Raw genomic sequence first — 26,380 nt, 5'->3', positions numbered from 1 at the left:
TCTGGGCCTGGCAAGTAAGTCTAGGTGCCCGGTCCCTATCGCAGAAAACTGCGCACACAGGCCCTGTTCTAGCAGACCTGAGATCGGTTTGACAGGCTACTTCAGTGGGTGGCGCAAGCAGCGCTGCAGGCCTACTAATAGCATTTAATTTACAGGCCCTGGGTATAGGGATACCACTTTACAAGGGACTTACAGGTAAATTAAATATGCCAATTAGGTATAAGCCAATTAAACCAATTTTACAAGGGAGACCACATGCACTTTAGCACTGGTTAGCAGTGAAAAAGTGCTCAAAGTCAAAACGTCAGCCAACAAAGGTCAGAAAAATAAGGAGGCAAAAAGCAAAAAGTCTGAAGAATGACCCTGTAAAAGGATCAGGCCCAACACCATCTTTCTGCCTCTCCCCTCACCTCTCCTTAAAATCTTGCTGCTTGACTAGCACGGGACACTTCTTTGCAGCCATTCTCAGCACTATAATAGTGTAGCTTTCTGTGAGTTTACAAAATGTAATTGGTACCTGAATAGCATTTGACAGTCTCTTTAGATTTTAATGAAATACATAGAAAAAACTCCTTGGCATCTGAGAGTTTTCCTTTAAAGGTACTCTTTTAGGGGTAGTGGTCTCTTTATGAATCTTGTTATCAATAGGCCTGATTCTAGGTGGATACCTGTCACTGTGACCTCCAGGTGGTAGAAATAGCTCGTAACCAGCACATGAAGATGTCATATATACATTATTATCAAATCGACTATATCTTCAAATTAGAAATACATTCTGTTTCATTCTGATGAGTACTTGCAATGCTCACAAATTAGATTAAGGACCAGACTTATTAAAGTTTCATGCTACACAATGTAATAAAGGCACTTGCTGCACTCCATTACATGAAATGGAGATAGCATAAATGCACTACTAGGAAATTGCACACTTTTGAGTGCTGCCTAGCGCCAATGTAAGCACCCTTGCACAGTGGTTACATGGGTTACAGACAGGATTGTTTTTTAGAAGAAAAAGATCCCTTCCTGCACAAAAACAACCAATGAAGCAATTTCCTCTTTCCATGTGCGATGCTGAATGTATCACGCATAGAAAGAGGAAGTTACAAATAGATATAAAACATTTTCTCCATGTTATGCTATTCTCAAGAGGTGTACCATTTTGCCACAATCACAGGTTTTCTGATCTTAATAAACTGGGATTGCATCATATTCCTTGGATGGATGCCCATGATCCACCCATAGAACATCTACCACTAACAAAGGCAATACAACACAGCTCAAGCCACTACACTGCGTTACATTTCTTTGCAATGTCATGCAAGGCGGCACAAATCAACCCTTGTGTGGCTTAGTAAATATCACATAACGACTTGCATTGCCTTGCGTGACACAAGGACAGCACAAATCCTTGGTGAATCTGGGCCTATATGTATATCCATGTACTAATAACTTTTAATGATGGAATGGCTTCTAAAATCTGTAATACACCTCATATATTTGATATTGATGTGATAAATTTTATTGGAGAAATAGAATTAACAGGTAACGCTAAAGTTCAAGGGCCAGATGTATCAAGCTTTTTTGCATTTGCAAACGGTGCGAATTGCAAAATTTGCCCATTTGCGAATGCAAAAATGCCTTTTGCAGTGTATGAAAGGCATTCGCTGTGCAATTTTAAGGAATCGCTAAAATAGGGATTCTTTAAATTTGCGACCCCATTTAGAGAATCGCAAATTGCAATTCTCTAAATTGGAAATCGCAAATAGAGAATTCCTATTTGCGATTTCCAAAGCACATGTATCAAGCATTTCCTAAATGGGAATTGGGCATTTAGGAAATGCAATTACCACAAATTAAAGTTTGGTGGTAACCATGTGCAAAATTTAAAAATGCATTATAAATGTATTTTTAAAATTGGAATGTAGCACACATGCCCCTAAGGCATGTGTGTGCTTCACATGTCCTTAAAAAAACAATTGGGGTGCAGCAGAGGGGGCCTAAGGCTTGCAGCACCCTGGGATTTGCATTTCCTTATTTGCGAATTCCTAGCTGGAATTCGCAATTTGGGAAATGCAAAAACATTCGCAACTATGGGCCTGCAGACCCATAAGTGCTAATGGGGTCAGATTCTCTCGATGCGATTCGGTACTAGCATTTGCAAATTTTAAGAAATCGCTATTACCGAATCGCAAAATTCATACATACCATTTTGCATTTCTTAAATAGCAATTTCTTAAAATTCGCTATTTAAGAAATGCAATTCGGTTTCTTGACACATCCGGCCCCAAATCCTTTGCTTACCATCCCAACATTCATTCTTTTCAAGACCTGTTGTGCTACCCTGCTGGCAACGGTCTTCACTCATTTCATCATATTTCTTAAATTATGTATTGTACATCAATTTTGAACTAATGGAGCCCTTCTTTGTAATGACTTCCTTTCTGTGTCCTGCCAATTCACTAGCCGTACCTGATGTACACTATCTTTAAGAAACTAAACACTCACCAGTGTCAATGATGTTGCAAATTCAACAATCTGTGTTTAACAATCACTTGTTCCTTCTCAAGCACAGAGCTGCGCTTTTTCTATTCTAGGACCATGAATTAAAACACTAGCATTTGCAACATTAGCTTTAAATGCGGGGTGGGGAATATTATTTGTTAGCTGACAAGGGAGCCACACTATGCTACACTCACACTATGAACTAACAAGGGATCCACTCTCTGCTACACTCACACAATTGGCCAATAAGGGAGCCATACTATGCTACACTCACACTATCGGCCATCAAAGGAGCCACACTATTCTACACTCACACTGTCGGCCAAAAAGGGAGCCACATTATGCCACACTATGCCACACTCACACTATGGGCTAACAAGGAAGCCACGCTCTGCTACAATCACACTATTGGCCTACAAGGAAGCCACACTAAGCTACACTCACTATCAACCAACAAGGGAGCCACACCATGCTACACCCACAAGGGAGACACACTCTGCTGCACTGAGCCTAACACTATGAATCTTTTTTCTGGCAGGAGTGAGTAACGCCGAGATCCGGCAACCAGGAAAGTCTCCAAATTTCAGCATGAACTGGATTGTGGGTAACACCAATCTGGAGGTGATAAATGCCACGACTGGGAAGAAGAACTGTGGTAGTTCCTCAAGGCTTTGCAAACACTTGTTCTACACTCGCTGGGCGAAGCTATATGAAAAGGTGCGGTATGCCTTACATTGATTCCTGCCATTTCAACAAGCATTCCTTGACTGAAATATCATCTTTCATCCTTTGCTGTTTGCAGAAGAAATTTGTCAGATCCACTGCAGGTGGCTTTCTCAATAGTCACCTATGCCTGTCTTTCCTTTGGCTTAAATCTGTTACCGGATTTACGGGGTCATTCTGACCATAATGACTGAAAGCACCGCCAACAGGCTGGCGGTGCTTTCTTCCCTATTCTGACTGCGGCGGATTTCCGCCGTTTCTGCCCCGGCGGTGATAATCCGCCAGGGCAGCGCAGCAAGCAGCGCTGCCCTGGGGATTATGACCCTCTTACCGCCAGCCTGTTTCTGGCGGTTTTCACCGCCAGGAAGAGGCTGGCGGTAAGGGGTGTCCTGGGGCCCCTGGGGGCCCCTGCACTGCCCATGCCATTGGCATGGGCAGTGCAGGGGCCCCCTAACAGGGCCCCGGCAAAGCGCGACGGGTGCAACTGCACCCGTCGCACGGCCGCAACACCGCCGGCTCCATTCGGAGCCGGCTCCTGTGTTGCGGCCTCATTCCCGCCGGCCCAGCGGGAATGTCGGAATGGGGGCTGCGTGAGTGCAGCCGCAATGGCGGCTTTCGCCTGGCGGGCAGTGGTAGCCGCCCGCCAAGGTCGGAATGACCCCCTTAGAGCCTGATTAAGAGTTTGGCGAAGAGGTTACTCTGTCACAAAGGTGAAGGATATCCATTCTTCTGGAATATAAATGCCATAGGATATAATGGAATGTATAGTTCAGTGGACAGGTTATCAGTCACCATTGTGACAGAGTAACCCCTCCGCCAAACTCTAAATCAGATTCTAAGTCTTATTCAAATAGGTGTAAAAATCACTCGTTCTCTGAAAAATAAGAGTACTTTAGCAAATAAAAGCACCATCTCCCTTTCAAAACTGTGAAGTGATATCATCCTGAAAAGGTTTAAATTTGTCAGAAACATTGTTCTCTATATTTTCTATTCTTAGCGATCAAACAGTCAAAGGCAACTTTAGCATCCTACTTTGGGTCAAATCAGTGATCTGTATCCATCAATCTGTGGTATGGCAACCATTGATCCAGATATAGGTAGATAAGAATTCGCTAAAAAAAGTATTCTGAGTGATAATAGATAACAGTTGTATGAGAGAATTTTAAATCACTAAGGGGCATATTTACAAGAAAGTGAAGCATCGGTCCCGATGCTCCACATTTCTTGCATCGACCCTGCCCCACTTAACGACACCATGGTTGCACCGTATTTACAATACGGTGCACCATGGCGGTACAATAGCGTTAAAATTTTTGATGCTATAATGGCACTTTAATGCACTAGTGTCAAGCATTTTGACACACATGCAGCAAAGTACAGGGAGGCCCATTGATTAAAATGGGTATGTCACTTTAATGCCATGAAGAGACAACACACAAAATGATGGCATATGTTTTTCAGACCTTTTTGCTATATTTTTTTTATAAAGTCTCCTTAAGTATCCCTTGAAAGCTGAACTGAAAGCTTGGGAACTACCATTCAACACGTGCTTCAGCAATGCCTCAGACTACAAATGTTCTTCAAAAAAGCAAAACTACGGTAAACGAGCCAACAGCAGTCCGATCACTGTAACTGAGAATGTAAATGCAATATATAAATGACTTCCAGTAGATACAAATGGAATAAGAAGCATTGTCAAAGCCACTAGGTGTCGCTATTGGGATCCATTGGTTTTGCCAATGGTTTTTAGCACTACAGTACGGCCTCCCAAATGCCGTGCAATATGGGTAAAATTAAAGAAAAAGGCCTATATCTTAGCCTGCCGCATCGTTTTGTAGGAATGAACACCATGCATGCGAGCATCTACAAAATGGCATAGACCTTTTTTTTAATTCTATTTTCTACGCTATGACAGTGAAGCAACAAGAAGGGTATAGGTGGGGGGAGCCAACTCAGAGTTGCGAGTAGGGGGAAACATCAAGGAGGGCACATGTGGGCGAAGCAACATGAAATGCACACAAGCAACACATGCTCTAGGTGAAGGACAAACATAAGAGAATGGTAAGCTCGTGCACCTAATGAATACAAGCACTGACAAAGCCAACAAATCCCACCTGTGTAAACTGTTAGCCAACCCCTCTGGTTTAGACAATGCTTTTTGCTGATCAGCATCAGCAAAAAAAGAAAAACATGGGTATTGCTGGTGCTTTCCTGAATTACTAAGAAAAAAAAGTGTAATAACTTGTACATGTGTCATAAAGGAGCCACCATTTTTATTTTATTTACAGTTCCAAGATGGTAGATGATCATCTTGGAGTATAAATAGAAAATATATATACGTTGACTGTATCTTTCATAAAGAAGTGAATTGCAGCTGCCAGGCCATTCAAAAAATATATTTCTTAAAAACAAATGATGCAGCAAGGAGAGGATACTTCATGGATGGATACTTCATCCTTAATGCATGCCCTAACCCTGTCAGTCACCCTGTAAACCTTCTGTTTAATGGGTGGACTGTCCCCAGTGTCCACATCATGCATGCACAAGTGTGTGACCCTTGGGATCAGGGAAAACAGTGAGGAGAACTGTCCCAACACGTTGGGATTATCACCCTGCTGCTCTTCAGTCAGGGGAGGGGGAGAGGATCACTCCCTCCACAGACCCATCTTTCTCTCCTGCAGACAGGAGGTCAAGAAGAGGCTCACTCTCCTCCTCCACCCCATTATCTGTCGGAAGGAGCATGGTTAGTTCAGTCAGCTCAAAGTGCATCTTAAGGCGGTTGACATGCAGGACCCTTAAAGGGTTCCTTGGAGACTGCAAGTCCACCAGGTAGGTGACTTCACTCTTGCACTCCACCACCTCAAATGGCCCAGTCCTCTTGTCCTGGAGCACCCTAGGCTCCACTGGTGCCATCACCCACACTTTTTGTCCAGGTTGAAACTCGACCAGAGTGTCATTCTGGTCATACCAGCGTTTCATGTCCTCCTGGCTTGCTGCCAGGTTCTCCTGTGCGAGACTCCTGAAGCGGGCAGTCTGGATTCTCAGAGCCAGCATGTAACTGAATACATCCTGGAGGGGTTTACTAGGAGCTTTTTCCAAAGCCTCCTTGACCAGACTTAAAGGTCCCCTCACAGGGTGGCCATAGATGAGCTCAAAGGGACTAAACCCAAGTCCCTTTTGAGGCACCTCCCTGTAGGCAAACAGAAGGCATGGCAAGAGGACATCCCACTTCTGCCTCAGGGGCTCTGACAGGCCCATGCTCATGCCTTTCAAGGTGCAGTTGAATCTCTCAACCAGACCATTACTTTGGGGGTGTGAAGGGGTGGTGAACTTGTAGGTTACCCCACACTCCTTCAACAGGGACTTCATATACGTGGATATGAAGTTGGTACCTCCATCAGATACCACTTCCTTGGGGAACCCCATGTGGGTAAAAACCCCATCAAAGCACGGCCCACCACAGGGGAAGTGATTGATCTTGAAGGAAGGGCTTCTGGATACCGGGTGGCATGGTCCACCAAGACCAGGATAAACCTGTTGCTCATGGCTGTCTTGGGATCCAGAGGCCCCACAATGTCAATAACTACCCTATCAAAGGGAGTACTAACAACAGGTAAAGGTTGGAGGGGAGCCTTACATTTCCCCCCGCTCTTGCCACTTGACTGACAAGTCTGGCAAGACCTGCAATGTACATCTGAGTGTCTGCGCATTAGGGGCCAATAAAAGTGGGTGACCAGCCTCTCAAAGGTCTTGTCCTGCCCCAAATGTCCAGATAAAGGCACATCATGAGCCAACCCCAGTAGGAAGGCCCTGAAGCACTGAGGTACCACCAGCACACGGGCTGACCCAGGCTCAGGAAACTCAGGCTCACTGTACAGGAGGTTATCCTCCCAATAGATCAGGTGCAATCCTGGCTCCTTGACAGTCACCTGGTCTGCAGCCTGCAGACGCAAACCCTGCAGAGTAGGGTATGTCCTCTGTGCTGCACAGAATGCTTCCTTGGTGGACCCCCCTTCCTGCTGCCACTGCGACAGCTCAGGGACCTCACCCAGTTCAGCCACCTGTTCCCCTGTGGGCTCTGGGGCGTCACCCTCAGGCTCTGCCTCCTCCCGTACCGTGGGAACTTCTGGGGCCGGTTTCCCATGCCCCCTGCCCTTCCTCTTCTTGGCGGTCCCCTGGGCCACTGTTTCATGCTCCAGGGGCTCTTGACCACCCTGATGGGCTGCCATTGACAGGGTGGGTATGCATACCCACCCATGCAGACCCAACATCTCCAAGTGAGACCTGTGTTCCACCTCCTTCCAAGGGGAATCCTCCAGGTCATTGCCTAGCAAACAATCCACAGGCATGGTTGGACTCACAGCTACTTTCAAGGAACCTGAGACCCCCCCATTCAAAGGGAATCTGAGCCACTCTGCACAGGTGCTCTGAGTTGTCCACTGCAACTACTTGGTGAAGTACCCGTGAATCAATCTGCTCTTCCGATACCAGCTGACTCCTCACTGTAGTCACACTGGCTCCTGTGTCTCTCAGAGTCTCCACCCTCTGTCCATTGATGGTCACCCACTGCCTGTACTTCTTAGTGTTCTCAGGCACTAGGGTTCTCTGGACCATCTCACTGTCACCTAGTGAGACAAGGGTCATCTCAGCTGGCTTCCACCCACCTGGAACCAACTCTTCCCCAAGCGCAACACTGGCCAAACCCTGGGACGGCACACCAGTGGGTGCCAGTGTACACTTGGGGCATATGGGGTCTCTCCTCACATGACCCACCTGGTCACATGCATAACAATTACGTGGGGGTCCCTCTGCCACTGGCTTCCTTTTGAAGAACCATGGTTTCTTCTCACTGGGTGGTTGGGAATCCCTACCCTGGGAATCAGTTTGGGGCCCTTTAGAGAACTCCCCCGGTTACCTTTACCCCCCTTTCTTCTGAGAGGGACCCTGCCCACCCTTGGCGTGGTCTCCCCCATACCTCTTTTGGACCCTGGTGCTCTCCCAGTGGTCCGCTTCCTGTGCAAGCTTCCTAGGATCAGTCATCTTGCTGTCAATCAGGTGCTGGCGCAACTCTGGAAAACATAAACTCTACAAGTGACCTCAAGCAATCAGATTGTAAAGCCCCTCATACGTAGTTACCTTACTGCCCTTCACCAAAACATCCAGTGACCTGCAATGAGAATCAACACATTCCAACCATGTTTGAGATTCCTTCTTCTTATAGGACCTACACTTTTCCTTATACTGCTCAGGGGTGAGACCATACCTTGTGAGTAGGGCATCCTTCATGATAGTGTAGGTGAAATTCTGAGCATCCCCTAAGGCTGTCAGTGTATATCTCCCCTCTACCTCAAAGTGCTTCCACAGCTCTGCCCCCCAATGAGCTTCAGGGACCAGATCAATGTGGAGAGCAGACTCATATCCCTTAAACCACAAGCATATGTTGTCCTCCCTTTTGTAATCCTTCACAAGATCTTTAGGAATGTGCACCCTCCTCTCAGGCTGCACTGTGATGTGGCTGACACCACCCCTACTATAATGGCTCCTCTGATCCAGCTCTCTTAAGCTGAGCTCAGGAGCCAACAACGTTTTCTCCTCTATGGCCATCCTCCTTTTCTCCAACTCCCTCTGGTGCTCCCTCTCTGCCTGTCTGTCCTGCAATTCTCCAGGGGCCAGGCCCCTAGATGAGACACTGCTACCTGCCCTGGAGACCCTCTCCTTGGACATAACAGGCCCACCCACAATACCATTGTGTATGGAATGCTCTTCCTCCTTCTCATCCTCCTCATCCTCTGTGTGCCCTTCAGTGTTCTTGGCTGTCACCCAGGCCCTCAGCGCCTTTTGCAGCTCCTCCTTCTTGGATGAGCTCTTAATGGGACAGTCAAAACTTTTACAGAACTGCTTCAACTGAGCCTTTGTATAGCTCTCTAATTTCTCTAGATCAAAAGCAGCTCCAACTGATGCATCTCCAGATTTGGACATGATGAAAACTCAACAAAAGTGCAAAGTTCCAAAAGGCTGAAAACAAGTTCCCAATGAAGTTCAGAAGTCAATCAAAGATTACCACAAAGAAAGGATGTAGGGAAAAATCCACTAAGAACAGAAAAAGCAAAAATCACAAGACAAGTAGTATGTGGTCATATAGTGGTGTGCACTCAAAACAGTAGTGTACACTTAATCACTGTATATCAAAGTACAAATACAAGTCCAATCCCAACCGCTGATCACAAATGTTAGAAATGGGGTCTTTGGTTGGCAGTCAGGTTATCCCCTGTCCAAGCAAGGACCCAAACTCTAGTCAGGGTAAAAGAGAATCACCCTCAGCTAACCCCTGATTGCCCCCTTGGTAGCTTGGCAGGAGCAGTAGGCTTAACTTCAGAGTGCTAGATGTAAAGTATTTGTACCAACATACACAGTAACTTAATGAAAACACTACAAAATGTCACAACACAGGTTTAGAAAAATAGAAAATATTTATCTAAACAAAACAACAAAAATCCACAATACACAAGTCAAGTTATCACTAAAAATGCAAAAAGAGTCTTCATGTAATTTCAAACACAACGCTAGCGCTTTTAGCGTGAAAATGTACTTTGGGTGCATCAAAAATAACCCTGCATGGGTGAGTGTGCATCAAAGAGGGCTTGCAATGCGTCAATTTCACTCATGAGCGAGACCTTGCGTTGTTTCTCCTTTAGTCAGGTTGGCGTGCGTCGCTTCTTCTCTCTGCAGGAGAGCGATGCATCGATCCGGTCAGCACTCACAGATCCGGGCAGGCCTTGTGTCGTTTTTACACGCCCAGCGGTGTTTGCGTCAGAAATTCAGCCGCACAGTGGTCCGAAAACCACACAGCATGTTTGCGATCTCAACAGCCACCATCAGCGATGCTGCGCGTCATCTCTCCAGCTGCGGGTGTCGATCTTACGGTCACGTTGCAGGCGAACATCAATTTTCAGCCACGAAGCCGGCGGTGCGCCGATTTTTCAGCCACAGATCGGAGTTGCGTCGATCTTTTCCCTGCTCGGCGGTCTGTGAGTGGATTTCTCACTCTTGGGCTGCCAGCTTCTCTTCTCAGGATCCCAGGAACTGGATGGGCACCACTTGGCAGAGTAGGAGTCTCTCCAGAGGCTCCAGGTGCTGGCAGAGAGAAGTCTTTGCTGTCCCGGAGACTTCAAACAACAGGAGGCAAGCTCTAAACCAAGCCCTTGAAGATCTTCACAAGAAGGAAGGGAATACAAAGGCCAGTCTTTGCCTTCTAGCACAGGCAGAAGCAGCAATTGCAGGATAGCTCCACGAATCACAGTTACAGGCAGGGTAGCTCTTCTTCCTCAGCTCTTCAGCTCTTCTCGAAGCAGAGGTTCCTCTTGGTTTCCAGAAGTATTCTAAAGTCTGTGGGTTTGGGTGTCCTTCTTATACCTATTGTGCCCTTCGAAGTAGACTTACTTCAAAGCAAAGTCTCTCTTGTTTGTGAAATCCTGCCTTGCCCAGACCAGGCCCCAGACACACACCAGGGGGTTGTAGACTGCATTGTGTGAGGGCAGGCACGGCCCTTTCAAGTGTGAGTGACCACTCCCCCCCTCCCTCCTAGCACTGATGGCTTATCAGGAAATGCAGACTACCTTTGTGTCACTGTGTAGAGAGGTGCAACCAGCCCAACTGTCAAACTGACCCAGACAGGGAATCCACAAACAGGCAGAGTCACAGAAAAGGTTTAAGCAAAAAAATGCTTACTTTCTAAAAGTGGCATTTTCAAACGCACAGGGGCCGAGACCGCCAGGGTAGGGGACGGAGGAAGCACCGCCAACAGGCTGGCGGTGCTTCTGGGGCTATTCTACTGCCGCGGTCAGAAAAGGGAAGCCGGCGGTTTCCCGCCGGCTTCCTGCTGCCCCTGTGAATCCTCCACGGCGGCGCTGCAAAGTAGGAATGACCACCACAATCTATACTAAAAGATGTATTTTTAAATTGTGAGATCAGAGACCTCAACTCCACATATCTATCCGCTCCCAGAGGGAATCTACACTTTTAGCATATTTAAAGGTAGCCTCCATGTTAACCTTTGAGAGGGACAGGCCTTGCAACAGTGAAAAACGAATTTAGCAATATTTCACTGTCAGGACATATAAAACACATTACTATATGTCCTACCTTAACCATACACTCCACCCTGCCCTTGGGGCTACCTAGGGCCTACCTTAGGTGTGTCTTACATGTAAGAAAAGGGAAGGTTTAGGCCTGGCAAGTGAGTACACTTGCCTAGTCGAATTTACAGTTAAAAACTGCACACACCGACACTGCAGTGCAGGGCTGAGACATGTTTACAGAGCTGCTTAAGTGGGTGGCACAATCAGTGCTGCAGGCCCACTAGTAGCATTGGATTTACAGCCCCTGGGCACCTCTAGTGCACTGCACAAGGGACTCACTAGTAAATCAAATGGATGAACCAATTACATACACATTTGGTATAGGAGCACTTGCACTTTAGCACTGGTTAGCAGTGGTAAAGTGCCCAGAGTAACAAAAACAGAGTCCAACACACATCAATAACCTGGGAAACAGAGGCAAAAAGTTAAGGGAGACCACGCCAAGGATGAAAGATCTAACAATACCACTATGTGTAAAATTGCAGCCATTGTGTATGTGCACTTGTGTAACAGTGAAGCATAGTGAAGGTGTCAGACGCACAATGGCTTTTGGCTGAAAGGGCTTCAAAGTATCTAACCCGACACTGTTTTGAGGTCCCAGGTTGTGACTGAAAGCACTTGAAAGCACTGTGAATATGCAAATCATTATTTTACAAATGTATTAAGTACAGTATAAGGCTGTTGCAAAATAGGCAAAGAGATTTATGGGCAGCTTTCCTAACTTTTCACGTAGTGCAGCAGTCACAATGGTGGCACTGTGTTGCGTGAAAAGAAAGCAAAACATTGCCATTTCTGGTAAGAAATAGTGCTGTTTTTTATTTTCCCTCCACTGGCACACTATAAGCAGTGGTGTGTGTGTGAGCTGTCAAGTATAGGTGTTTTACTGGAACTACATTATTCCAGTACAAAGTACTATGCTTAGACATAGTTTGACACTTTCACCACGTTTCATAAGTACAGTGCAGTACACATTCAAAGTTGGAACATTCTGGAGAAATAAAAAAAAAATTATTCGATTTATGAGTATTCAAATTAATAGCTTGATCAGGTTTGTTTTACTTTTCTTACCCGGTGCAGATTGTTAGTAAATCTGTCCCTCTGTGCATTAAAAGCTATATTTATAGTAATGCACAATCGAATTGTACTGAGTGCAAACCGCTTTTGTAAGTTTTCATTTGAAGGGTGTACTCCATCATGCAGCTGATAACACCCTTACATTACCTCCCAAAAAATAATAAACCTTAGTTGCTATTAAGCCACAAAATAGCACAATTTATTGAAGTCATGTACTGATTCCCAAGCAAACTTTGGATTTGCTGATCAAACATTTGCACACATTTCACACCCCTTAACCCCTTAGCTGCTGGGCCGTTTCCCCCCCTCAGTGCTGAGCCCTTGTTTTTGCTATTTGGGGTAGTTCGCGCTTAGGCCTTCAAAACTTTTTGTCCACATAAGCTATCCACGCCAAATTTGCGTCCTTTTTTCCAACATCCTGGCGATTCTAATGGTACCCAGAGTTTGTGGTTTCCCCTGGAGGAGACCAAGAAATTAGCCAAAATACAGTGAAAATTTCGTTTTTTCCAAAAAATGGGAAAAAAGGGCTGCCAAAGAAGGCTTGTGTTTTTTTCCCTGAAAATGGCATCAACAAAGGGTTTCTGGTGCTAAAATCACCATCTTCCCACCTTTCAGGAACGGGCAGACTTGAATCAGAAAACCACATTTTTCAACACAAATGTGGCATTTTACCAGGACATACCCCATTTTTACTATTTTTGGTGCTTTCAGCCTCCTTCCAGTTAGTGACAGGAATGGGTGTGAAACCAATTATGGATCCCGGACAGCTAAACATTTCTGAAAACTAGACAAAATTCTGAATTCAGCAAGGGGTCATTTGTGTAAATCCTACAAGGGTTTCCTACAGAAAATAACAGCTGAAATAAAAAAATATTGAAATTGAGCTGAAAACAACAGCCATTTTTCTTTATGTTTTACTCTGTAACTTTTTCCTGTGATGTCAGATTTTTTAAATCAATATACCGTTATGTCTGCTGGTCTCTTCTGGTTGCGGGGATATAAAGGGCTTGTAGGTTCATCAAGAACCCTAGGTACCCAGAGCCAATAAATGAGCTGCACCCTGCAGTTGGTTTTCATTCTATACTGGGTATACAGCAATTCATTTGCTGAAATATGAAGAGTGAAAAATAGGTATCAAGAAAACCTTTGCATTTCCAAAATGGGCTCAAGATGAGGTTTTGAGGAGCAGTGTTTATTTGCACATCTCTGAATTCCGGGGTGCCCATACTAGCATGTGAATTGCAGGTCATTTCTCAAATAGATGTCTTTTTTACACACGCTCTCATATTTGGAAGGAAAAAATGTAGAGAAAGATAAGGGGCAATAACACTTGTTTTGCTATTCTATGTTCCCCCAAGTCTCCCGATAAAAATTATACCTCACTTGCGTGGGTAGGCCTAGCGCCCGCGACAGGAAATGCCCCAAAACACAACATGGACACATCCCACTTTTTGACAGAAAAAAGAGCTGTTTTTTGCAAAGTGCCTACCTTTAGATTTTGGCCTCTAGCTCAGCCAGCACCAAGAAAACCTACCAAACCTGTGCATTTTTGAAAACTAGAGAACTAGGGGAATCCAAGATGGGGTGACTTGTGGGGCTCTGACCAGGTTCTGTTACCCATAATCCTTTGGAAAACCTCAAAATGTGGCTAAAATAACACGTTTTCCTAACATTTCGGTGACAGAAAGTTCTGGAATCTGAGAGGAGCCACAAATTTCCTTCCACCCAGCGTTCCCCCAAGCCTCCTGATAAAAATGATACCTCACTTGTGTGGGTAGGCCTAGCGCCCGCGACAGGAAATGCCCCAAAACACAACGTGGACACATCACATTTTTTCATAGAAAACAGTGCCTACCTGTGGATTTTGGCCTCTAGCTCAGCCGGCACCTGGGGAACCCTAGCAAGCCAGTGCATTTTTGAAAACTATAAACCCAGGGGAATCCAAGATGGGGTGACTTGTGGGGCTCTGACCAGGTTCTGTTACCCAGAATTCTTTGCAAACATCAAAATTTGGCCCAAAAAAAACTTTTCCCTCTCATTTCGGTGACAGAAAGTTCTGGAATCTGAGAGGAGCCACAAATTTCCTTCCACCCAGCATTCCCCCAAGTCTCCCGATAAACATGGTACCTCACTTGTGTGGGTAGGCCTGGTGCCCGCGCTGTTGACCCTGGGGTGATCCATTCCTGACGCAGGCACTAGCTGTAGGCACTCAAGTGGGGTAGTGTTTTTATCAGGACAGGTGAGGAATCACTGGGTGGTAGGAATTTTGTGGATCCCAGCATATTCCTGTAGTTTGTGTGACAGAAATGCGAGAAAAATAGAGTTTTTATTCAACATTTCAGCTTTGCAGGGTATTCTGGGTAAGAAAACTTTGGGAAATCCACACAAGTCACACCTCTGTGGACTCCCCCGAATGTCTAGTTTCCAGAAATGTTTGGGTTTAGTGTGTTTCTCTATATGGCCGCCGAACCCAGGACCAAAAACACAGGTGCCTGCCTTACAAAACCAGTTTGTTTTGCGATAGATAATTTTGATGTCTCCACAATATGATTTGGGCGGTGGAATTTGGGGCTGAACTAAATTGGGGAGCTCCCAAGAGAGCACTCTCTCTCTGCTTGCCGCCGCATTCACCTGCTCTCTGGGTTGGGCTAACCCACTATTACCCAGTTGCAGAGACTGCTTGCGAAGGGACAGCAGGACTGTCCTCATCACCTCCCTCATAATGTATTGGAAGAGGAGTTATCGAATGGGACTCCTCCGACTGAAAAATCACTCCCAGAGTCTGCGCCATTGTCCTATCCCTCAGATGCTGTCTCAGTATCTGATATCTCAGTCTCTGATGCTATGTCAGAGCTGTCCTCTATAACCCGAGTGGCGGCAGCAGTCATCCATCAAGATGCCATCTCTGCTATTGTCTAAACTGTTGCTCTAAAACACTAGCCTACGTAGACAGTCACAAAATCGATGGTGTGTGTGAGATACGTGCAACAGTAGAGGCCACCTTACCTGCGCTTCTTCCCTCAATCAGCACGTTCTTTCAAGACACTCAAAAAACACCTTGTCACATACCATTCGTCACAGTCTTTTAGCACCTCCTGCGCCCAGTCCAACAATCATTATTGGTACTCCCACTCCCTCCTCCTTGGATTCCCTCATTACCACCCAGCAAAAGTGCCCTTCATCTCTCCATAGCCGCCCTCCACCCCGCACATACATTTCATTTGTATTATAGCGCAGGTAATGGCTGACTTTACTAATGTACTCAGCTATTTACATAAAATACAGATTTGCTCTTTGCAGTAGGCATATAAACCTTCTGCTCTTCTTTATGGCACTAAAACTGCCACTAGACAAGTCTGACCCTTTTGTAGCAGAAACATAATCACAATACTTACTTGACTTTTTTTATTGCTGCCTAAAAGCTACAGTTGAAAAGCGTCAGTTGAAGTATGTGCATTGCTATGAAGACGCAAGCTGCAACTGCAAGACAACTGGTGGCAAATCTATATATAGATATATATATATATATATATATATATCACTTTTATATGTGGGTCTGATTTTCCTGGGGGCCGATCGAAGCCCCCAGGGAAACCACAAACGTATTGACAAAAATGAATGAAAAATGAACATGGGTTAGCCTGTGGGCAGGGCGACCCCCTGTGGGGGCAATATTTTTTTTTAGTTGTTGGAGCGTTTCCCTGGGGGCCATTTTGGCCCCCAAAGAAACCATACAACAACTAAAAATATATATATATATATATATACATATATCTATAGATCTATCTATAGATATATCTATGTAGATAGATATATCTACATAGATATATCTATATAGATCTATATATATATATACATATATATATATATTTTTTGTTGTATGGTTTCCTTGGAGGCCAAAATGGCCCCCAGCGAAACGCTACAACAACTAAAAAAATATATTGCCCCCACAGGGAGTCGCCCTGCCCACGGGCTACCCCATGTTCATTTATTTTCTTTTTGTTTAAAAAAAAAATAAAATTGCCCCAGGGGGCACCTACCTTTTTAAAAAAAAAAAATGCCCCTGGCCAACCCCCCTAAGTGAAATCCCTGGCGTCTAGTGGTGTTTCCTGGCCCCCGATCGCAGCACAGCTGCGATCGGGGGCCAGGAAACACTTTCAGGAAGGCCTCGTAAGAAAGGGGAGAGTCTCCCCTTTCTTACGAGGCCTTCCTGAACGTGGGGAAGGCAGTTTTCCTCATTGGAGCAGGAAGCGGCCGCAAGGCTGCTTCCTGCTCCGATGGGGAAATCATCATTGCAATGTCAGCGCGCTGATGTCACAAAGGGGCGGGTGGGGGGCGGGGGGAGACACGGAAGACCTTCCGTGTCTGCCAGGGACAAATAAAATAAAAATAATCCTCAGTGCGACGCCCCCGAGGATTTATTAACCCCCTCCCTGGTGTCGGCCACTGGTCGTGACCCGCACCAGGGAGGTAATGTGGGCGTCGGGCAGTGGCCAATGCCCGCACTAAAGCGGTTAATGGACATTGGCTGCTCAGAGTTTCTAAAGACGAGCGTCAAAGCCACTTTGTGCAGCAGTTTCTAGCTCAGTTTCTCTGCCACTATGTGATATCTCCTCGTCGAGTGGCAGTGTGAAGGGATTCAAAATTGTGTGACAGAAAAAGGCACCATGTGAGATGCCAGGTCTGCATTTAATTTATGTCTGCCCTGAAGTATACCTATGCCCCCAAAAGTAAACACCATTATAATTAGTATCTCAGAGCACATTGTAAAACAGATCCAGAATTTGCTCTAACTCATGCCTTGTGTTTTTTCTCTGGGGTGCTGTCTGTGCAGAGACAGTACACCAGTATACTCTTTGAGTGGGCTTTGCATCACTGTTTCTTGCCTGTTCTTGTTAGTGCAGTTTGGCTGCAAAGTGCTTGTGAAACTTTAGTCTGCTCTCAAAATACGCCTGCATCTATCAAAAGCAGAATAATTCGAATATTGTGTGTAATATGTTGTGAACAGAAAAGTATTGCACAATGGATGCACGACTTTGTGCACTGCTTTTTCCAGTGTTACAATGGCAAACTGGTTGCAAAGTTGTTTGTGTTGTATATGTCTATGTGATCCATTCAAGGTTGGCCCTTCCTCTACCCAGGCCAGGCTAATTGCCATAATTAGCATAAACATTTAGGGACCACTATTACAGAGAATATGGTTATTCCTCTAAAGGTATTTTGGAGAAACTTGTATCAAATGTTGTGTTTTATAATGCACATAGTTCCCGCCAGATTTAAAGACACCACTGATATTTTAGGGGATTTCGTTTCTCCAGTGCTGGTGTTTCAGAACAAAATTGAAAGCATGGTTGTTGTTATAGCATATGCTATTATAGGCACTCTTTATCTTTCTGTTGAAATGGGCTCTCAGCAGGATATAGCCCATCAGCTACATATTATGTTTCCTGGAGCTTGAAGGGATTCATGTTTCCTTTGCAAGCTAAAACCCCATTTGTTGCAGAGTTATTTCAAGGCAACTACTTTGTGTGCCAGTTCCTTAAGCCTTGTGGCTTCTTTCATGTTGTAGCTTGGTCATCTAATAGGAGAACTGCTTAATGTGGGGTGCTAACAACAACTATGTTGTTTTGATTTCGAATAGCACCAATCCCTGGCAGTGTAATTAACAGAAAGTAATAAAGACAACTGATTGGCACTCACATATTAAATTTCAGGAGAAATGATGGAGGATGCATTAGAAATCAAACCCAAGACTTGCCAGTCACACATCCCGAAATTAGGTGTTTTATCCCACTAGCTCAATATTCTGAGACCTGTACATGTGTGAGGCCTCAAACAAAGGATATGTTGCCATGTCCAAACGAGCAGACAGAAAATTACTCTTTGGCCAACAGTAAGGCAGTAGCATGTTTCTGGTGATCAAATTATAAACATTTCATAAGCTTGACACTTCACAGAAGGTGTTTTTAAGAGAATTGGCAACAAAGAATCCTCATATTGAAATACCTTTGGAAAAAACGGTTCTAAAGCACTTTGGATTAAAATCTGTAGAAGCTGCTTTTTGATTGTCACCTTACTCATTCCCCTTTTTAAAGATCTGTGTCAGTATCCTATAATCATTGCCAAATTCACCAAAATATGTTTGTTATAATTGTATGGGTTTGACCAATGTATCATGTGCACAGTCAATTTATCACTCTGTTTGTTTGAAGAGTTGGCCCACCTTTATTGGTTGCCCATTAATTCCCACAACATCCCACCCCCGAAGTTTGGGTTAATCACATCCCTTATAGGTGTAGAATGGAGTGGTGAGTGGATGCATTTTACTGAAAAATCACCGCTCGGATCGCACAGAAGGCAAGGCAGACCAGCCCTTGTGTTTCTTGGATGTGCACTGGCAGACCTGGAACGTGCACTGAAATCCTTTCGGGACGTACTGGAAGACATGGAATGTGAAGCAGGCTCTTGCTGGTTTAGTACTCTAAGTTTCACTCTTCTAAGTGCTCGGAGACTCCAAGATAAAATGCTATATACATGTGAACACAGCAGGACTGCATCAAGGGTGGCACAGGACAAATACCTACATAATCGGAGAAGCCAATTAAAAAGCATGAAATCACATCATGATTCAATAGGTGGACTGCACTGCACTTTCAATTTACAGTACTTGAACAGCTCATTTGTTTCATCAGTCAAGTTAGGACATTCAAACAGTGAGAGGTATCAGAAGGAAAAGTGACCATGGATTTTAGAGGGGTACCACGGTGTGAAATGTAGCAAAGGGTTGCGTAAAAACAATTTGTGACGAGCACTGGATTTCGCTGGAAGAGTTTGAATGTACAGAACTCAGTAGAAGGTTGAAAGGCAATCGCTGCCGTTGCACACCTACATTGTGTTGAAACTTTTAAAAAATGGAACATTATGAAGGCACAAATATGAGCTACAATAGTTTTTTCAGTGACATGTAAGGGACGGAAGGGCAATGGGTTATGGGCATACACGAGGGGGGAGTGGGGGGTAGGAGAGTGCCATACACCTTGGCCTGTGTAGGCACATGGAGAAAACGAACAAATGTCACTTTGAGGCACCGAATAGCAGCAGACACATGCTAGGATACATTGATCTTAAGCCGTAAATTGGAGAAGCAATTGCACACCATTTGCACTCAATGCTGAATTCACTTCACACTCAAAACCACAGAAGATGTTAGTGGCATGACAAAGCACGCATGCTGTCCCAAGCGGACACATGTATGGAAACACATAAACATGCAGAAAATTGTACAACCACAGGAGGAAAGAGACAATGTAATCCAAAGAAAAACACTGGTTGTTGCTTTTAATGTGGAAAATAAATATTATTTAGGGCGTTGCTTTCTGCAGAAGTGATAAGTGCTTGCCATATCTTTACTTTTTCCTATCTCCTGCATAAGGGAGTGTGTTTTTCACAGGATCTAGAAACCCCCAAGGTGTTAAAGATCGAAGCCATTGAGGTGCTCTGGAAGTTTGTGATCGATATAAGCAGCTAATTTGTTAACATTCTGCTCCTGGATGCCTCTACTTCCAATTATGCATGTGGCAAGTGCACTTGAAAGTGCAGCCTGTGTGTTGCAAAGAAAACTGAAAGGTTTTGTTCAGGTGCACCGTAGCATCTCTGAGGTCTAAAGAGGGGCGCAGACATGCCACTGAAAATCAAATCAAAGCCGGTCTGGAACACAATGAAAAGCGAACAGCAGAGGGTGGGCAGAAGCACACAGACCAGATAGGGAATATGAAGAGGGGCCATAGGTGAGCAAAGGACATCGACTTATGGCTAGGCCTGCCAACTTTGGAGCTGGGGAACCAGGTTCAATTCCTGGCTTCATATCCTGTGGCCTTGGGCATATCACCTAATCCCACTGTACCTTATAAATTAATGTTGTCTTGTGTAATGTAACTGGTGCTCATATAAAGTGCTCCAGTGCCCCTGGTCGAGTTCACAATAAGTATTGAGACAACAGAAACAGTAACGTAGACCATAGACTGCACGAAAGCACACAAAACATGCACTCGTATGAATGGAGTGTTGCAGGAAGAAGAAAAACAATAGTCCCAGCACTGGAGGAAAAACAGAACTAGACAATCACAAAGGTAGTAAGCAGGCTATGTTCCAGTGGAGGGACAAAGGCATTCTGGGAGGGCTAAATCAAACAGTGCCAGTTAATAAAAAGCAAACAACTGTGAGAGACAAAACAAAAAGCCAGTGGTAAGCAATGGGTGGAATACATTCCAAGGTCAGCTTTCAACATGTCCGCAATATGTCTTTGCAACCAGACAACTGGCCAGTGTGGTAGCATATGACTTAAAAATGATGGCAGCACATACCAAAATTCAGTAAACTAAAATTCTGCATGGTAGCAGCGATTAAGGAAAGCAACAATTTTTGCAAAGTGGCAGACAATTCAGACAATCAAATCCATAGGTGTTAGGAAACAACATGAGGCTGATGTGAGTAGGAGCACCTACTTCAACAGCAGACTTAGAGAAAGACACACACCATTAATTTGTTCTATTTCTTTTCTGTGTGCATCTAAAGGTCTGACACTTTGATTCACTTACCCTTCCTGAAATGTTTGTCTACCTCACTTCCACACATACCTATGTGAAATAGCAGTTCAGGAGCATCACTATATTCAGAGGTGCATAGCACGTGTCTCACGAATAAAAGGGTACTACTTTACATCCCTAGTACTTGGTGATATGTAGTGACTGCACATTATATGAATCTTGTATCTATCATCACAGCAAACCAATAGAGTTTGCTGTAGGGATTTAAAGAAAGTCTTTGAAACATATATTGTTACTAGTTAGCTTGTTTCTTCCTCTCCTCAATATTTCTGAAAATTAGTAGAACCCTTTTTGCCTCCAACGTTTCCCTAGATCACATATCTGAGTTGCTACCTTCCTTTTCACTCAACCCCTGACCATGATATTTCCACCATTTTACCACCCAGCTACAAAATACTGTTTGGTAGCAGAGAGGGGCAAATGGGGGAGTTACATTGGATTCAGGCTAACTGCCTGACATGAAAACTGTGCTGATATAGTAGTCTGTTTATCACCTTTGTGGGACTGACAACAAAGCTTCTATGACATGCTAGTGGACACAATGGCAGAAATTGTCATAAGTCACCCTAAGATAATTATTGTTGGTGACGTCAGCCTACACATTGGAAATGCCAGTGATGCTCTTGTTATCTACATCTTAACCACCAGGGGGGAACCTAACACTCTGTGTCTAGCTTGTGTCACAGATGTGTAAAAAGTACTGTTTGGGGATTTCGTTTGGAGCGCAATCATGATTTGCGTTGAAACACTGCCTAAAGTAACACAGAGTAGTGCTACGCACTGCATTGCGCTTTGCACTACTTTGCTCTACTTTGCTTCAAGAAAGCATTCCATGGGTGGTACTTGAGTGTTCCCAAGCAGCCACCTATGAGATTTGAAAAAAGCCACTACCTGCTATCATTTTTAGACAGCGATGTGTGCCAAAAAATATATACCTTCCTGAGGCAGGTGTAACAGTGGAACAGTTGGTGGGTGACAGCTTAAAGTGCACCAGTGCTGGGAACAAGGAAAAGGTAGCTCTGTTTTTCTCTCTTCCTTCGATGAAATGCTGTGCAACATCTTTGACAATGAGGTCTTGTTGATAAAACAAAGTCTCAAGTTATTGCTTCTCCAATTATAATGAAATGTTACCTTTCATGCCAAAAATCCATTGTGCCTCAATTGCCTCCTCTTGCGTACAATCCAGGCTTGATTATAGAAATACATTTGATTATGTCAGCTGCATGCTAGGAATTGCATTGGATTGACGTAGAGTAAAGACTCTACTCTAAAACCTCTTAAAATACCTCTTTATGACACAGTAAATATTTTATAGAGCGGAGAAGTCTTAACTTACTGGGCTCATCCACATTATACTACAGATCACACTCTCCACCCAATCCCCAGCTCCATGTCTGCTTGATCATAAGAGAGCAGGCCTAGATTTCATTCCTTTCGACATGTGGCACCTAAGATCTGTAATAATCAGACAACTGACCTTAAGGAAATCCAGAAATATATTTATTTTACAAGGAGTGTCAAAACGTTCTTGTTGTGCTAACTTGTGGTGTTTATTTGTTCTGTATCTCCTGAAGTTTTTATTTAGGTCTTGCCCACCAACAGTTGGACCTGACATATTGTATCCAGTTTAGACGTTGACTGAGCTTTGTGTCATGATTTGATGGCTGTCTTTTCCATCTCTAATCCCTGCTCCCGATTTGATGACTTTCCTTCCCATTTTTGCATTGGTTCTGCCCAAGGGGCATTTCATTCTCACTGTCTTTTGAATTGATGACTTGCAGTCTTCAACTGCTGACATCAGGCTTTGCATTAAAGTTCCTGAGGGACTATTTTCTCTCCCCTGTTTATTGCTTCCTGCTCTACCACGCCTTTCTACACCCCCTCTCTCTCCTCATTAGAACAAGCTTTTGCAATGCATTAGGTCTCGCATCCATGAAAGGTAGAGGTATTAGCTTTGAAAATAACATTGTTTTTGTTTTGTTTTTTAATTTTATGCAGTGGAGTGCTGAAATTTGCATAGCGCTATTGCCATTCTTATGACCTTGTGGTGCTGGAGAACCAGTAAATGGGAAATCGATTATAAGGGAGGTGAGACAACAGTAATATGCTGGTATGAGATATGTAACAACATCCTTGAAAAAAAGCAAACGTTCAAAGAATACAAGAATAACCAAAGCATGTAGAATGTAAACAGTAACAATATGGTTACATGCCCAAAGCAAGGAATGAAGCGGCGCAATAGCGGCATGCCCAAAATACTGATGAAACACCATATGTCCACCTGTGTGAATTGGAACGATAGCAGCATGCCCCAAACAATGAGGAAAACATACTGCCACCAGCGGGAACAGGCGTAATAACAGAATGCCCAAAACAATGAAGAAACACCATACGGCCATTCGCGTGAACCGGCATGATAGCTGCATACCCCCAACAATGAAGAAACAACATACGGCCACCAGCAGAAACCAGCAGGGTAGCTGCATGCCCCCAACAATGAAGAAACAACATACGGCCACCAGCACGAACTAGCGCGACAACGGCATGCCCCCAAAATGATGAAATGGCATACCACCACCAGCGTGAACTGGCACGATAGCGGCGTGCCCCCAACAATGAAGAAACAACTTATGGCCATGCAGTACGAAGCGCACCATAGAGGCATGCCCCAAACAGCAAAGAAATAACATACGGCCACGCAGCATAAAGCGGTCATTCAAAAGAAGAAGAAAAATAGTGCGCCAGACGAAGCTATGTGGACGATCGTGCAATCATCTATGTAACAGGGTCAGTCTCCAGGATAGTAACAAAGCAGCCTGAAGGGGAAAAACTTCAAACATTTACCATTGAAAGCATGTGCATTTTGAAAGGCAGGCCAAGGAACGAATGAAAGTGATGGACTTGAGATGGGTGTGGTTGAAGCCCACATACAGATTACAACACGTCAGAAAAGCAGCACTTGTGCGATGCCATGCTTAACCTAAAAATTAGACCCACCTCCAGTGCTTGCTTTGCCCCATTTACCTTGCTCTGTGATCGGCACCTACAATGGCAGACGGCCATCATAACGTGGTTTCTAAATCATTCCAATATTGCCACCTTTGGGCACACATGTCATCTTGTAATAATGTTTCTTATGCTTTTAAAAAACATTCCAAAATGCCTACCGTCGGTCAGAGCCCTGTGTTAAGGGAGGGATTCATTGACTTTGCCAACGCTTGTTGTTTTATGTTCTGTAGTGAATGCTTGCGGTCTTTTTTTAATATGTGGCTTAATGTCAATAAGCCTTATGGTGCATAGGTGGTCAGAAAATAAATCAATCAATTTGAATGTGTTCCTCCCTTCCAACTACGCCCCACCCCACACATGTTGCCTCTTGCTTCTTAGGCCCTAATTCCTATATCTCACCACCTTGATTGTGCTTTTTTCATTAGATAAATTACTCGCTTCAAATAGTTCCTGCTGTTTTCCGTTGAGTCTCCAAACGAACAGTTCTACCATGTAATAAGCCTTCAGTGTAAAGCCGCTCGAAGGCTTTTATTAAACAGAGTAATAAATAACTGCTGATTCTCCATGCTGGAAAACACACACTACTTCAACTCGGTAGTTGCAAACAAGCATTCAAACAGCTGAATTTAACAACCTTTTCCTGCTTTATTTATGAGCGTTTTTAGAGCTTTCCATTAGACACTCCTCAGTGAAAGAGCTAATTGAATTTCGGCACGGACTTTTTTCATCCATCGAAATGAGTCAGATATTAACACCAATATTGACTAAGCCATTGCTTTTTATGGGGGTAAATGGGATTTATTGAAGCATTATTTTCCTTTTTAAATCTGTCTGGTCAGGCATTGAATTATATCTCGCCAAGTACCTCCACCAAGCAAACTCCCTCATCGTGAATGTAATAAAACTGAAACCTAATGCTTTTTCTTTGTGCGACACGTGCTCTGATTTGGCAGGCATTTGCATTTTGCAGTTTCCTTTTTTATTTGCACAGCTACGCATTTCTGCATTGTTAGTTTTTAGGCAATTGCATGGTGGCAAATGTGTTGGATTTATTTCATGACACCGTGCCCTTAAGCGAAGTAAGGCAGTGAATGTCTCCTTTGTTAGAAATAAAATACTTCAAATGGGAGTACATGTCTACAAGCGCACTTTTTTCAAGTGTTTATGGATTTTTGTATGTGATAAAAAAGGACGTGTGCATTTGAGGAAAGACGGTGATGGGTTCTTGCCTGACGTGTCGTAATGGGTATCGATTTGTCTATTAGTAGATGCCGACTTCAGAAATGGCTTTGTGGTGAATAGGTTTGTGTGTGTCTGTTTCCGATGTTCATTTTAGGACATGCATATCAGTGTGTGCGTTTAGTGCATATTGGGGCGTGTGTATGCATCACGTACATATAGGGCATGAACGTGTGTGTAGGGTATGTGTAAAAGTGCGTATTAGGTCATGAGTATATGTGTGTGGTCGTGTGTGTGTGTGTGCGTGTGTGTGTGTGTGGTGTCTTAACTATTAAGCATATATATGTATGTTGTCTGTATATATGTCAAGCGCATCATGGGGCTTGAATGTGTGTTTGTGTATGTGAAATGTATATTAGTTTGTGAATGCAAATGTATACGTGAGTGTATATTTGTGTTTCCTAAAATTAGGTTTTGATAACTCAAAGGATGTGTAGAAGCTAAAGTTTCCAATAGAATGAAATATTCCATCATGGTATTTTCTGTGTGTAATAAGTAGGTGGTTTAAGAGCATGCACTCCTGTGTCTTTTTGAAGATAATATCATGAAGTCTGAGCCAAAGAGTGCACTTATGGTTAAGTTAGTAGATAGGTTGGGCACTGTTCTCGCGCACTGTGTCTTTGTCTGGGTAGTAGTGTAAGTGTTATAAGTGTAAAATAATTTTATAGTTGGCATATCTTATCAAAGGTATAAGCATTGTCTTCTGAAACTCCTCAGTGCTGATTCAGAGGGTGTGAAAAGTTCCCGCTTTCCCTGCGTATCCCTTGGAGGTGAGTGGAAGTTGAAGTTGTTTCAGCTAGCTCCTTTGCCATGTTCTTTCTGGGGTTATATCCACACCTAGAATGACTGCTCTGACATAACCAACTCAGAGAGGGCAGAGATATTTGTTTCATCATAAGGTGTACATGTGATGTCAAGCCTAGGCATGCATTTTTCTTCACCATCCACCATGGTACCTACAGTGTTGAACTCAGTTTAAAACAGACACTGTCCCATTACATTGCCTGAAGAAAGATACTGACTACAGGGGGAACAGTCACTGTGAGCTTAAAGGATAGAAACGAACGAGAAAGTATCTCAGTTATGTTC

General features: G+C 44.1%; 1 protein-coding gene across 1 annotated transcript in view; it reads left to right on the top strand.

Moving 5' to 3' along the window:
- The window catches only part of ADARB2 (adenosine deaminase RNA specific B2 (inactive)), a 1,180,343-nt gene that overhangs the window by 1,138,081 nt on the left and 15,882 nt on the right, over positions 1–26,380 (top strand). The window contains exon 9 of the mRNA XM_069211196.1: positions 3,041–3,219. Within this exon, the coding sequence (XP_069067297.1) occupies positions 3,041–3,219 (179 nt within the window). The remainder of the gene's footprint in view (positions 1–3,040; positions 3,220–26,380) is intronic.

Source organism: Pleurodeles waltl, chromosome 10 (genome assembly GCF_031143425.1).
Source record: "Pleurodeles waltl isolate 20211129_DDA chromosome 10, aPleWal1.hap1.20221129, whole genome shotgun sequence".
In the NCBI taxonomy this organism is placed as follows: Eukaryota; Metazoa; Chordata; class Amphibia; order Caudata; family Salamandridae; genus Pleurodeles; species Pleurodeles waltl.
Note: the sequence above shows the minus strand (reverse complement) of the source record. Positions and strands in the feature narration are given on the sequence as shown.